This window comes from Elephas maximus, chromosome 7, assembly GCF_024166365.1.
Source record: "Elephas maximus indicus isolate mEleMax1 chromosome 7, mEleMax1 primary haplotype, whole genome shotgun sequence".
Classification (NCBI taxonomy): Eukaryota; Metazoa; Chordata; class Mammalia; order Proboscidea; family Elephantidae; genus Elephas; species Elephas maximus.
The window spans coordinates 73990537-74005365 of NC_064825.1; the positions used below are offsets into that span (position 1 = coordinate 73990537).

The 14829-nt window shown below is 41.8% G+C and overlaps 1 protein-coding gene across 3 annotated transcripts in view; it reads left to right on the forward strand.

The window, feature by feature from the left end:
- Window positions 1-14829, forward strand: part of MISFA (mitochondrial sheath formation associated) — a 47983-nt gene that overhangs the window by 4097 nt on the left and 29057 nt on the right. The window contains exons 1-2 of one of the 3 annotated variants that reach the window (XM_049890626.1): window positions 9947-10211; window positions 10689-10777. The exons of 1 other annotated variant lie outside the window; for it this stretch is intronic. In XM_049890626.1, coding sequence (XP_049746583.1) covers window positions 10143-10211; window positions 10689-10777 — 158 coding nt within the window. In that variant the 5' untranslated portion in view covers window positions 9947-10142. Of the gene's footprint in view, window positions 1-1121; window positions 7640-9946; window positions 10212-10688; window positions 10778-14829 lie in introns of those variants that run through there. One more of the 3 variants, XR_007518216.1, reaches the window with a different exon arrangement.

A 14829-nucleotide genomic window follows, 5' to 3' on the forward strand; every position in this document is an offset into this window, starting at 1 on the left:
CCTAAAACTGGAGACCGTGGCAGATAGTGGTCAAATCCCATATATTCATTCCCAGTGCCTAGCATGCTTATATTTATATGTATATTAATTCTGCTAATACTTGTTGTTGTTGTTGTTCTATGCCAGCAAGTTGATTCCAGTTTATAAGGACCCTATAGGACAGAGTATACCTGCCTCAGAGGGTTTCCAAGGAGCAGCTGGTAGATTCGAACTGCCAACCTTTTGGTTAGCAGCCTGAGCTCTTAACCTCTTCACCACCAGTACACTAGATATAAAGAGACTGTCAATAGTTTGCTGAATGAATAAAAGTGTAAAGTGATCAAAGCCAGAGGGAGAAGGCATAGGGTAGTAGTTCTCAGCCTTATTTGGGTCTCAAACTTTTCAAAGATACGTTGAAATTTATAATCTGCCCCAGAAAAATGTTGTCTGTTTTGTGTCCAGTTTCAGTAATGTTTATGGAGCTGCTGAAGCTCACCCCTGGACCCCAGCTTAAGAAACTCAAGTGTAGTTGGTGGGAGCATAAATTACTATAACTTTTGGGAAAAGTAATCTGACATACTTTTGACCTCATGACCCCAATTTTGGGAATCTTTTTTATCATATAGAAATATAAGTGCCCACAAAGATATTAATTTTATGTTAAAAGAAATCTTCCCCAAGCTAAGAAATGGTACAGTTATATATTCTGCATCTTTGTTTGCAGCTTGAGAAAAATGCCAATGGCTTGTTTTGAATTAGAGCGTATTTCTTGGTAGTCTGCTTCTAGTCTCTGTTTCACACCCTTGATTGCTTTTTTAATGATTGTTAGGGAATGAAATCTTGTTATTCCAAATAACAGCACAGATGTGTCCTTATCATTGATTTCTCAGCTATGTGGAATGTCTTAGTTATCTAGTGCTGCTCTTACAGAACTTGTTGTCATTCCCAGCATAGCAGACTATATGATTGTCCAATTCAAAATGGCCAGTACCAGTCCATTTCAGCTCACTAATGCCTAAGATATCAATGTTTATGTGTTCCATTTCATTTTTGATGATTTCCAATTTTCCTAGATTCATATGTCGTACATTCCAGGTTCCAATTATTAATGGATGTTTGCAACTGTTTCTTCTCATTTTTAGTCATGCCACATTAGCAAATGAAGGCCCCGAAAGCTTTACTCCATCCACGTCATTAAGGTCAACTCTACTTTGAGGAGGCAGCTCTTCCCCAGTCATCTTTTGAGTGCCTTCCAACCGGGGAGGCTCATCTCCCAGCACTATATCAGACAATGTTGCTCACCTATTCATAAGGTTTTCACTGGCTAATGCTTTTCAGAAGTAGACTGCCAGGTCCTTCTTCCTAGTTTGTCTTAGTCTGGGAATGACAACTTGAAGAGGAATGGTGTTGCGTTTATCATCAAAAAGAACGTTTCAAGATCTATCCTGAAGTAAAATGCTGTCAGTGATAGGATAATATCCATACGCCTACAAGGAAGACCAGTTAATATGACAATTATTCAAATTTATGCACCAACCAGTAGGGCCAAAGATGAAGAAATATTTTTATCAGCCGCTGCAGTCTGAAATTGATTGAACATGCAATCAAGATGCATTGATAATTACTTGCGATTGGAATGTGAAAGTTGGAAACAAAAAAGAAGGATCAGTAGTTGGAAAATATGCCTTGGTGACGGAAACAACGAGAGATCGAATGATAGATTTTTGCAAGACCAAGGACTTCTTCATTGCAAATACCTTCTTTCACCAACATAAACAGCAGGTATACAAATGGACCTCCCCAGATGGAACACACAGAAATCCAATTGACTACATCTGTGGAAAGGTGATGGAAAAGCTCAATATCAGTCAGAACAAGGCCAGGGGCCGACTGTGGAACAGACCATCAACTGCTTATATGCAAGTTCAAGCTGAAATTGAAGAAAATACAGAGCAAGTCCACGGGAGCCAAAATATGACCTTGAGTACATCGCGCCTGAATTTAGAGACCATCTGAAGAATAGATTTGACGCATTGAACACCAGTGACCGAAGACCAGACGAGTTGTGCAAGGACATCATATATGAAGAAAGCAAGAGGTCATTGAAAAGACAGGAAAGAAAGAAAAGACCAAGATGGATGTCAGAGGAGACTCTGAAACTTGCTGTCGAATGCCGAGCACCTAAAGGAAAAGGAAGAATTGATGAAGTAAAAGAACTGAACAGAAGATTTCAAAGGGCGTTTCGAGAAGACAAAGTATTATAATGACATGTGCGAAGAGCTGGAGGTGGAAAACCAAAAGGGAGGGACACGCTCGAAGTTTCTCAAGCTGAAAGAACTGAAGAAAAAATTCAAGCCTCCAGTTGCAATAGTGGGGAAAATATTAAATGATGCAGGAAGCATCAAAAGAAGATGGAAGGAATACACAGAGTCATTATACCAAAAAGAATTAGTTGATGTTCAACCATTTCAAGAGGTGGCATATGATCAGGAACCAATGGTACTGAAGGAAGAAGTCCAAGCTGCTCTGAAGGCATTGGCGAAAAACAAGGCTCCAGGAGTTGATGGAATATCAACTGAGATGTTTCAACAAACGGATGCAGCACTGGAGGTGCTCACTTGTCTATGCCAAGAAATATGGAAGACAGCTTCCTGGCCAACTGACTGGAAGAGATCCATATTTATGCCTGTTCCCAAGAAAGGTGGTCCAACCGAATGTGGAAATTATATATATATATCATTAATATCACACGCAAGCAAAATTTTGCTGAGGATCATTCAAAAACAGCTGCAGCGGTATATCAACAGGGAACTGCCAGAAATTCAGGCCGGTTTCAGAAGAGGACGTGGAACCAGGGATATCATTGCTGATGTCAGATGGATCCTGGCTGAAAGTAGAGAATACTAGAAGGATGTTTACCTGTGTTTTATTGACTATGCAAAGGCATTCAACTGTGTGGATCGTAACAACTTACAGATAACATTGCGAAGAATGGGAATTCCAGAACACTTAATTGCGGTCATGAGGAACCTCGACAGATCAAGAGGCAGTTGTTCGGACAGAACAAGGGGATACTGATTGGTTTAAAGTCAGGAAAAGTGTGCATCAGGGTTGTATTCTTTCACCATACCCATTCAATCCGTATGCTGAGCAAATAATCCGAGAAGCTGGACTATATGAAGAAGAATGGGGCATCAGGATTGGAGGAAGACTCCTTAACAACCTGTATTATGCAGATGACACAACCTTGCTTGCTGAAAGTGAAAAGGACTTGAAGCACTTACTAATGAAGATCAAAGACCACAGCCTTCAGTATGGATCGCACCTCAACATAAAGAAAACAAAAATCCTCACAACTGGACCAATGAGCAACATCGTGATAAATGGAGAAAAGATTGAAGTTGTCAAAGACTTCATTTTACTTGGATCCACAATCAACAGCCATGGAAGCAGCACTCAAGAAATCAAAAGACTCATTGCATTGGGTAAATCTGCTGCAAAGGACCTCTTTAAAGTGTTGAAGAGCATAGATGTCACCTTGAAGACTAAGGTGTGCCTGACCCAAGCCATGGTATTTTAATCACATCATATGCCTGTGAAAGCTGGACAATGAATAAGAAGGTCGAAGAAGAATTGACGCCTTTGAATTGTGGTGTTGGCGAAGAATATTGAATATACCATGGACTGCCAAAAGAATGAACAAATCTGTCTTAGAAGAAGTACAACCAGAATGCTGCTTAGAAGCAAGGATGGCGAGACTGTGTCTTACATACTTTGGAAATGTTGTCAGGAGGGATCAGTCTCTGGAGAAGGACATCATGCTTGGCAGAGTACAGGGTCAGCGGAAAAGAGGAAGACCCTCAACGAGGTGGATTGACACAGTGGCTGCAACAATGAGCTCAAGCATAACAACGATTGTAAGGATGGCTCAGGACCAGGCAGTGTTTCGTTCTGTTGTGCAAAGGGTTGCTATGAGTCGGAACCAACTGGACTGCACCTAACAACAACAATTACAGAAGTAGCATGAGTGGGTGGCTTTAACCAACAGAAATTTATTTTCTCACAGTTTAGGAAGCCAGAGTCCAAAATCAGGGTGCCAGTTCTAGGGGAAGGCTTTTTCTCTCTGTCCGCTTTAGGGGAAAGTCCTTCTCTCTGAGTTTCTCCTCCTGGGAGATCTTCATGTGGCCTGACATCTGGCTTTCCCCATCTCTGCTTCCTCCCTGGCTTGTTTAATTTCTTTTACATCTCAAGAAAGATTGACTGAAGACCCACCCTGGAATCCTGCCTTATTAACATAACAAAGATAACCCATTCCCAAATGGGGTTATAACCAGAGGCAAAGAAGTTAGGATTTAGAACACATATTATTGGGGGACACAATTCAACCCATAACATGGAATTTCGGTTGTTCATTGACTATCAGCATATTCTGCATCGCAGGCCATTCTTCAACAAACATCCTTTGTAGGAACCTATGTGACCATGTTTTAATGACCTTGTCAAATGAAACTGCAGCCTTTTTTTTCTTAAACTTTTTGTAAGGATCTTAGGTAACCTTCCATTTCAAGTTCTGTCAGAATTGGCATACGCTTGTCACCTGGCTGATTCTCTGAGTAAGAGGTAATCAAAAGGCAATGGTCAAGAGAAATTTGTCTGAAAAATGTAGTTTTTAATAATTACAGCATTGTTTATGATGGTAAAAATTAGAAAAAACCCAAACGCCCGTTGTGTTCATTATTAATTTACTGCTTTTCAGCTCCTAAGCCACCATTCAATGCTTGCTCTGCCATAATGGAACTGGACCCTGTAAGGGTGTCTCCTTTGCTAGCTGGCAGGATGTTAAGTTTTGTCAGTAGATGGTATTGGGGGATATTGCAGGAGGAAGAACCTTCTCTTCCTTGTTTTAGTGTGCTTCTATTCTTGGTTCCACTCTGTGGCTACCAGTGGCATGTGTTGGGGGTATCTTGTGGCACTCATGAAACAGGCTGCTCAGCCATGTCCTGAACAGTACCTGAGCCAATTTTTTTTCCTTCTTTCTTCTTTCTCTCCTTTCCCTTCCCCTAGCCCATCCCTGTCTCCAAGTAAGACCCTGATGTCAGCTCCCCCAAAAGGTTAAGTGTTAACCAACGTTTCCTGTATGACTGTGGAAAACAAGTAATATCGATCTAAGCCTGTCAGATAAGACGAAGGATGGCGTCGGCCACCCCCTGAGCCAATGGGATAATGGCAGGAAAAGATCAACATGTTTGAGATACTACCACTGAAACCAAACGGAAGAAAGAGAGCGCACATCCCACAAGTCCCTAAAACTTATGGCCCTTTTCCCTTAAAAACCCGAGGTGACGTGTAGTCCAGTGAGACAGATGACTTTAGGAGGAGATCATTCCCCTCTGTCTCTGGTATATATAATAAAGCTCTTAGTACCCACCTCAACCGTCTCAAGAATTGGCTGTTTGTGGCAGGTGGTTCTAACTTGCGAAATTGCAGTAACACTCACTCCTATTGAGATTCAGTGGCATCCCTGGGGACCGCTTTCCATTGAGTTTTGGTGGCACCCATACAGACACTTTGCCAGTGAGTTCCATCAGCACCCCAGAGAGCAGCTTCTCAGTGCACTCTCCTGGCACACCCCCAAAGGGTGGGTTCTTAACAACAATCAGTAAACAACTCCCTTTGGAGGCTTCCCAGCAAATTCCATCAGCACCTCAGAGAGTGGTTCCCTAATTGCCAAGCTAGTCTGCAGAGCTCATTGGACTTTTTCACCATCCAGTGGGCCATAGCCAAGACTTCTTCAACAAAGTTTGGATTCCAGACTTGGAGGGGAGGGGATTCTTCCAAATTCTTTCCTTCTTTGGGTGCTCTGCTTCAGCCCTAGAGGTAGTGGCCAGTCCCTATATATGCTATTTCTGTAGTATTTCGAGCTACCTTTACCCCTTCCCCAGTTAATCTCTTAAAAAAAAAAAAAAAATCTCTTATTCCTAGTTAATAATTTTCTCAAACTTTTCCCAGCCAAATTAGTGTGTGGTTTCTGTCTCCTGATTGGACTGTGGTTGTTACTTCCATCATTAGAGGAAAGATGACATTATGCAGGAATTAAAAAAAAATAAGTTAGGCTTCTGCTTCTGCCCATGAAGGATTAGCTGCTATAAGAATTGCCTCCTTGCCATAAACAAATAGAAAATTGGACAAACTATACGATGGCACTGTTGTTTTTTTTTTTTTATATGAAACAAAGAAACCCTGGTGGCATAGTGGTTAAGAGCTACAGCTGTGAACCAAAAGGTCAGCAGTTCGAATCTACCAGGTGCTCCTTGGAAACCAGATGAGGCAGTTCTACTCTGTCCTGTAGGTTCACTATGAGTCGACATTGACTTGATGGCGACAGGTTTTTGGTTTTATATGAAACAATTGTTTTCAGATTTTGGACACGAGGCAGTACAGGACTGTGACCTTTGAGAAAAGGGAAGAGATGAAGTGAACCCTCTGATTGCCCAGCCTAGAGTCAGTTTTCAGTTGCAGAGGGAGAGGTTACCCAAAGTGAGGTAAGTGGTCTCACTGAGTTGAAGAAAAAGACAGCAGAGTACAAAGGATTCCAAATGCCAGGAGTTTGCAGAGCAGAGTATTGAGAAGAGGGAGCTCCACAGAAAAAGAACTCTGGAGGTCTCCATAAGGCCCTCATGAGTCCTTAACTGAGTACTATCTACTCATACCTCGTGTAAAACTCAGTAGGGCCAGGGGAGGAGCCACCCAAAAGTCAGTAGGCCAAGCAATTCTTGCAGCTCACCAGGGGCCAGGAATTGTGGAAAACTTCATAGATTGGAAAGATCTAATACAATAGGCATCTCAGAGAGTGTGTAGAAGAATCATAGCTCAATAGTGGGGATAAATTAACCCTGAAGTAAGACTGCTCTTAGCCCACCATAACAAAGTTTAAAACAAGCCTCAGAAGAATCCTATTGATCCCAAGTTACCTAAATGCATCCCAGAACAAAATCCAACATTCTTGAATACAACAAAATCTAGCACTCGGTACTAAAATTACCCGTATCCAGCATTCAGTCGAAACTTACTGGTCATTCAAAGAAGCAGGAACATCTGACCCACAACAGAGAAAAATCAATCCATATAAACAGACCCAGAAATGATGGAGATGATGGATTTGCAGGCAAGGCTCTTGAAACATTCATTATAAATCTTATAAATGTGCTCAAGAATGTAAAGGAAAACAAACATGAGAAAAATCAAAGATATTTTAAAAAAGACAAATTGCAGAGATGAAAAATACAATACAAATAAAAAACATTGAATGGAATTAACAAAAGGTTAGACACTAGGAGAAAAGATTGGTGAACTTGAAGATATGTTGTTATTGTTGTTAGGTGCCATTTAGTCAGTTCCAACTCATAGCGACCCTGTGTACAACAGAATGAAACACTGACAGATCCTGTGCCATCCTCATAATTGTTGCTGTGTTTGAGCCCATTATTGCAGCCACTGTGTCAGTCCATCTAATTGAGGGTCTTCCTCTTTTTCGATGACCCTCTGCTTCACTGAGCATGATATCCTTCCCCAGGGACTTGTCCCTTCTGATAACATGTCCAGAGCATGTGAGACAAAGTCTTGCCATTCTCGCTTTTAAGGAACATTCTTCCTGTCCTTCCAAGACAGATTTGTTTGTTCTTCTGGCAGTCCATTGTATATTCAGTATACTTCGCCAACACCTAATTCAAAGGCATGAATAATTCTTTGGTCTTTCTTATTCGTTGTCCAGTTTTCGCATGCATATGAAGCAATTAAAATACCATGGCTTGGGTCAGGTGCACCTTAGTCCTCATAGTCACATTTTTGCTTTTTAATAGTTTAAAGTACTATGAAGACATAGCAATGAAAGCTATCCAAAATGAAACAGAAAAAGACTGAAAAAATTAACACAGCACCAGGAAGCTGTGGGACAATATCAGTTGGCCTAACACACATGTAATGGAGGTCACAGAAGGGGAGAGGTGCATAGAAAAAATACCTAAAGAAACAATGCCTATCTTTCCAATGTGATGAAAACCATATCCTACAGGTCCAAAAAGCTCATCATACCACAGGTAGAAGAAACATGCAGAAATTACACAAAGGCACATCAAAATCAAATTGCTGAAAACAGTGATAAAATTTTTAAACGTATGACCATGCCATATGACCCAACAATCCTCCTCCTGTGTAATTTACCCTAGAGAAATTAAAACTTACATTCACACAAAAACTGTACATAAATATTTATAGCAGCTCTGTTCATAATAGCTAAAAACTGGAGATAATTCAAATGTTCTTTGACAGGTAAATTGATAAACTGGTACATCCATTTTATGGGAATACTATTTAGGTAAAGCAGAACTAACCACCGTGTAACAACATGGATGATTCTCAAAAGCATTACGCTAAGTGAAAGAAGCCATTGAAAGAAACTTACGATTCTATTTATTCGGGTTTCTAGAAAATGCAAAACTAGTGTTAGAAAGCTGGTGAGTGGTTTTCAGGTCCCAAGGGGTTAAGAAGGGATCAGCTGCAAAATGACACTACGGAACTTTTTGAGGTGCTCAAAATTTTTTTCTATCCTAATTGTGGCAGTAGCTCCCAGATGGTACACATTTTTCAAAACGCATCAAACTGTACTCTAAAAATGAGTATTGTGTTAATTATATTTCAATAAAGCTATTATTAAAAGTGAGAAAAGGAATGTCTTAAGTTTTTTTTTATCAGTTGACCGAGGGATGTCCATGATGTATTATTCTCAGAGAAAAACAACTTGCATAATAGTGTATACGGTATGACTACATTAAGTGAAACAAACTGACAGAAACTTCTCTATACTTGTTTGTATGTATATTGATGATTACAAGCTCATGGAGGAGTCTTTGGCAGAAGGATATCTACTAGGCTGATAACATTGTTTATATCATGAGAATGGGAGTTAAGAAGAATGTATTCAATTTTTCTTTATACATATCTCTGGATGGTTTCCCATGTTATAATAAAAAATAATTACAATTATTTTTATAATTCAAAATAAAGGGGCTATAAAAATAATAATAGAGAGTTGTGTATGTAGGAACCGTGGTGGAGAGAGGGGTCCACTGTGTCAGTGCAGGGAGGTCAAAGGGAAGGAGAGGAGGTCATTGGACTTGACAAAAAGGAGATCCTCGTGATCTCTGAGAACATCTAAAGTAGTGGGGTGAAGGCTAGAAGTCAGAATGTGAGGTATAGAAGAAAAGGTATAAGTTAGAAAGAAAGGCTTTGAGTGTGGACCGCTTATTTGGGAAGTTTGGTCATGAAAGAAAGATAAGAAACAGGGACCCACAGCATCAGTTGGAGGTTTTTGTGAGGAGAGGAGAGGGATACCTGTAACTTCTTAAAAGCCAAGAAGAACCAATGAAGAGGAACTGAGCAAATGTGCTGAAGATTGTTGGTATAAAATGGAGGTGAGATGGTCCTTGAGATGGGACGGAAGGGTTGCAGGGTCAGAAGTAGAGAGATTCTAATTTCTCTAGAATTCAGTTTGCTTCATAAACAGCTATCATTAACCCAGGAGCACGCCTTTCAAAAAAAAAAAAACCTGTCTATAAAGAGCCCAACTTCCTAGCAGACAGCTGGATCCTGAGTGCTGGCTCCTGGTCAGGCACATGAGCTCTAGGACCTAGGGTAGGTCACTGAGGCTTTTTCTTTTTTTTTTCGGGCCACCTGCATCCTACAACACAGGAAAATCATATCAGATGACAAAATGGTGGACAATCACACAATACTGGGAATCATGGCTTTCTAAGCCTCAGTTTTCTCATTACAGTAGTAAAGGCTGGTTAGTGATAGTACCTACTTCATAGTGTTGCTGTGAGACAATTCATACAAAAAGCTTATTTTGCAACCCTGCTGCTCAGGTATTGGCCAGCAGGTAGTATCTATGTATGGTGAGGCTGGGCATTTGACCAGTGATGTCACAATGCCCTACTAGATTCCAGCTTCTCTACTAGAGAGTTGCAGATCCTTTGGAGCCAAAGACTGGAACTGACATGCGGGGCTTCCACCAACTGAGGGTTTCATGAGCACACTCCTTTGCCCAGATCTTGGTGAATAATCTCTCACTGTGCTGTTGTATCTTAGAAATTTTTATTTTTGTCATGATCGTGCTTGGCTGGATGCTTTTTGTTGGACTTGAATGTTACATGGGCACATTTCCAGAGTTCATGGTAAGCAATGACCCTCACTCCCCCCCCCCCCCCCCAGCCTATAAGTCCCTGGTAGTTAGTCTTGGCTTTGGCTCACCCTCCCAGCTGAGATTTTTGGCCAAATGGAAAAGATAGTTGAGGTCTGATCACCAGTTAGAAGTCAGGATGTGATGGGAACAAAGTTAGTCTCCCAGGCTACTTCCCATTCACTGGAGCATCCTTCTTTTAAGTACTTTTTTTCCTGAATATATAACTTGTTTCAAGGTGTTATGGAATTTTTAAAGGGTCTGCTGGAGACAGCACGTGACTTCTGTTTTCTGTCCCACTGTGATGGAGCAATTTCAGGTCATGTGGAATAGTAGTTCCTGGCAGGAAAGGGAAATATGTGGATTGGTGGGACCTTTCAGTAGCCCTTCTTGTTACCACACAGTCAGCTACCTGGGGCAATGAGTAGAGCCACTTCTGCCTTAAGGTATCTTTTTCTTTTTTCTGACTCAGCCTCCGACTCTGAAGTGGAAAGAGAGGTGGTCTGTTAAGGAGAGCAAGGCACAACTGAGGAGCCGGGCTTTAGATGAAGATCTGCAACTGTGAGTGGGTACTTAGGTCTGTTGGGCTTGATTCCTCCATTTCCAGAGAATTTGTTAGCACCTGAAATTTTAGTGGAGAGCGGATATTCTTCTGGAAACTACAATAAACTGTGGAAGGTGAAATTATTTGAAGTATATGGAAAGAGAATTTGGGGGAACACTACAGAGGACAACAGGCCAAAGTTCAAAGATTTGTTAATACTCATGCTACACAGGTATTCTTTTCAAAGGCTATTCCCACCTATTATTGGTCCTCACAAACTCTATGATAAGTGGGATCAGCAGTTTTAGCATCTTGTCTTAGTTATGTGATGCTGCTGTAACAAATGCCACAAGTGGATTGCTTTAACAAAGAGAAATTTATTCTCTCACAGTCTAGGAGGCTATAAGTCTGAATTCAGGGTACCAGCTCCAGGGGAAGGCTTTCTCTCTCTGTCGGCTCTTGGGGAAAGCCTTTGTCATCAATCTTCCCCTGGTTGAGGAGCTTCTCAGTGCAGGAACCCCAGGTCCCAAGGACATACTGTGCTCCTGGTGCTTCTTTCTTGGTGATATAAGTTTCCTTCGCCCTCTGCTTCTTCTCTCTTTTATCTCTCAAAAGGGATTGACTGAAGACATAACTTGATCTTGTAGACTGACTCCTGCCTCGTTAACATCATAGAGACAGGATTTACAACACATAGGAAAATCACTTCAGGTGACAAAATGGTGGACAGTCACACAGTACTAGGAATCATGGCCCAGCCAAACTGACAGATATTTTTGGGGAACACAGTTCAATCCATGACATTCCGCCCTCTGGTCCCAAACAGCACATGTCCTTGCCACATGTAAAACACATTCACCCTGTCATATCATAGCAGAAGTCTTAAATCAGCTCCAAGTCCAAAATCCAAAAATTCCACTTCATCTGTGAAATCTAGAATATAAGGTATCTGCTTCCAAAGTACAGTGGTGGAACAGGCACAAGCTAGACATTTCCATCACAAATGGGAGAAACCGGAGGGAAAGAAGGGATAACAGGTACCAAGCAAGTCAGCAGAACACATTACATTAGCCCTCAAGGTTTGAAAATAACCTCTTATCTGAGACCAAAAGAAGATGGAAGGAATACACAGAGTCATTATACCAAAAAGAATTAGTCGATGTTCAACCATTTCAAGAGGTAGCATATGATCAGGAACCAATGGTACTGAAGGAAGAAGTCCAAGCTCTCTGAAGGCATTGGCGAAAAACAAGGCTCCAGGAATTGATGGAATATCAACTGAGATGTTTCAACAAACGGATGCAGCACTGGAGGTGCTCACTCGTCTATGCCAAGAAATTGGGAAGACAGCTACCTGGCCAACTGACTGGAAGAGATCCATATTTATGCCTGTTCCCAAGAAAGGTGGTCCAACCGAATGTGGAAATTATATATATATATATAATTAATATCACACACAAGCAAAATTTTGCTGAGGATCATTCAAAAACAGCTGCAGCGGTATATCAACAGGGAACTGCCAGAAATTCAGGCCGGTTTCAGAAGAGGACGTGGAACCAGGGATATCATTGCTGATGTCAGATGGATCCTGGCTGAAAGTAGAGAATACTAGAAGGATGTTTACCTGTGCTTTATTGACTATGCAAAGGCATTCAACTGTGTGGATCGTAACAACTGACAGATAACATTGCGAAGAATGGGAATTCCAGAACACTTAATTGCGGTCATGAGGAACCTCGACAGATCAAGAGGCAGTTGTTTGGACAGAACAAGGGGATACTGATTGGTTTAAAGTCAGGAAAAGTGTGCATCAGGGTTGTATTCTTTCACCATACCCATTCAATCCGTATGCTGAGCAAATAATCCGAGAAGCTGGACTATATGAAGAAGAATGGGGCATCAGGATTGGAGGAAGACTCCTTAACAACCTGTATTATGCAGATGACACAACCTTGCTTGCTGAAAGTGAAAAGGACTTGAAGCACTTACTAATGAAGATCAAAGACCACAGCCTTCAGTATGGATCGCACCTCAACATAAAGAAAACAAAAATCCTCACAACTGGACCAATGAGCAACATCGTGATAAATGGAGAAAAGATTGAAGTTGTCAAAGACTTCATTTTACTTGGATCCACAATCAACAGCCATGGAAGCAGCACTCAAGAAGTCAAAAGACTCATTGCATTGGGTAAATCTGCTGCAAAGGACCTCTTTAAAGTGTTGAAGAGCAAAGATGTCACCTTGAAGACTAAGGTGTGCCTGACCCAAGCCATGGTATTTTTAATCACATCATATGCCTGTGAAAGCTGGACAATGAATAAGAAGGTCGAAGAAGAATTGACGCCTTTGAATTGTGGTGTTGGTGAAGAATATTGAATATACCATGAACTACCAAAAGAATGAACAAATCTGTCTTAGAAGAAGTACAACCAGAATGTTGCTTAGAAGCAAGGATGGCGAGACTGTGTCTTACATACTTTGGAAATGTTGTCAGGAGGGATCAGTCTCTTTGACAACTTCAGTCTTTTCTCCGTTTTTCATGATGTTGCTCATTGGTCCATCATGCTTGGCAAAGTACAGGGTCAGCGGAAAAGAGGAAGACCCTCAACGAGGTGGTTTGACACTGTGGCTGCATCAGTGAGCTCAAGCATAACAATGATTGTAAGGATGGCTCAGGACTGGGCAGTGTTTCTTTCTGTTGTGCATAGGGTTGCTGTGAGTCAGAGTCAACTCACCGGCACCTAACAACAATAACTGAGACCATTTAGGCAATGACCCTACCTTCCAGACTCTAGGTATTGGCCACGCTCTCCGGATACCAAGTGGAGGCCCCCCCTCCCTGAGCTTCAGCTCTGCGTTCCAGGTCCACTGGAATGGCAACTCTGCTCCCTCAAATTTGGATGGTCCCATTCTCTTAGTCCGAGTAGCGACTCCACCCTTTGAGAACCCAGAGATTGTAGCCCTACCCTTTGAGACTGGGGCAGCTCTCCTTCCTGTGTTTCTTGTCTCTTCGGCTTCTGCTTCCTGGTTCCTTGGCCTCTCAGCCTTTCGGGCACTTGATCTGCCCTGCTGGGGCAAGTGTTCCAAAGCTCTTTAGCTCTACCGATTCGTGCCTGGAGGCACCCCACTCTGCCACTAAACTTCAGCCAGAAGGCACACAGTTATCTTGCTCCAAGGGTTGGCAGGCCTAGCCCCACCCCACCGATAAGTGCTCAAAGGCACCCCACTTGGCCAGGAAACCTGCGAAAAGGTGCTCAGCTCTCTCACTCCATGGGTTGGCTCCAGCACTGTGTCGCTCTGGTCTCCTGGTTCTGGTGCTGCTGCTTCTTGCGTTCTGCGCCATCTCCATTGTAACAGCTCCCCTCACTTCCTTCTGAGTCCTCACCAGAATTGTGTTTGATTTGAGTCCTGCCTCATTCACATAACTGCCTCTAATCTAATCAGGCCTCCTTAACATCTTACAGGTAGGATTTACAACACATAGGAAAATCAGATCAGATGAGAAGATGGTGGACAATCACACAATTCTGGGAATCGTGGCCTAGCCAAGGTGACAGATATTTTGGGGATACACAGTTAGTCCATGACACACCTCTTTTGGCAGATTCCAAACCTGGAATTAACATGCACTCGTGTTCAAGTCCTTACTTTGCAGCTTTCTGGCTGTGTAACCTTGGGTGAGTTTAATCTCTTTGAACCTCAGTTTCTTCACCTGCAAAATAGGAGATATCCTTTACTGTATTTGTATTACATTTGAGAATGTAAAGCATTTAACGCAAAGCTTGACAATTAGCATTTAGTAAATGCTAATTTAACAAAATGATGAACCAGTAGACAAAAATTTACTGGTGACGATGACCTCAGCTATTTACCCAAGGTGACACAATCCAGCTTGTTAGCGAACCTAGGATGCAAATATCGATCTTGGGACTTAAAATCTCACGCTCACTTCACTAACCTGGCTGCCAAGAAGAAATATTAATGGCAGTATCCCTTTTTGTAAACCATCTGCTAGGTGTCTTGAATTCCACTTCATTTCATTCAGACCTGCTTGTTCACAGCTGTTC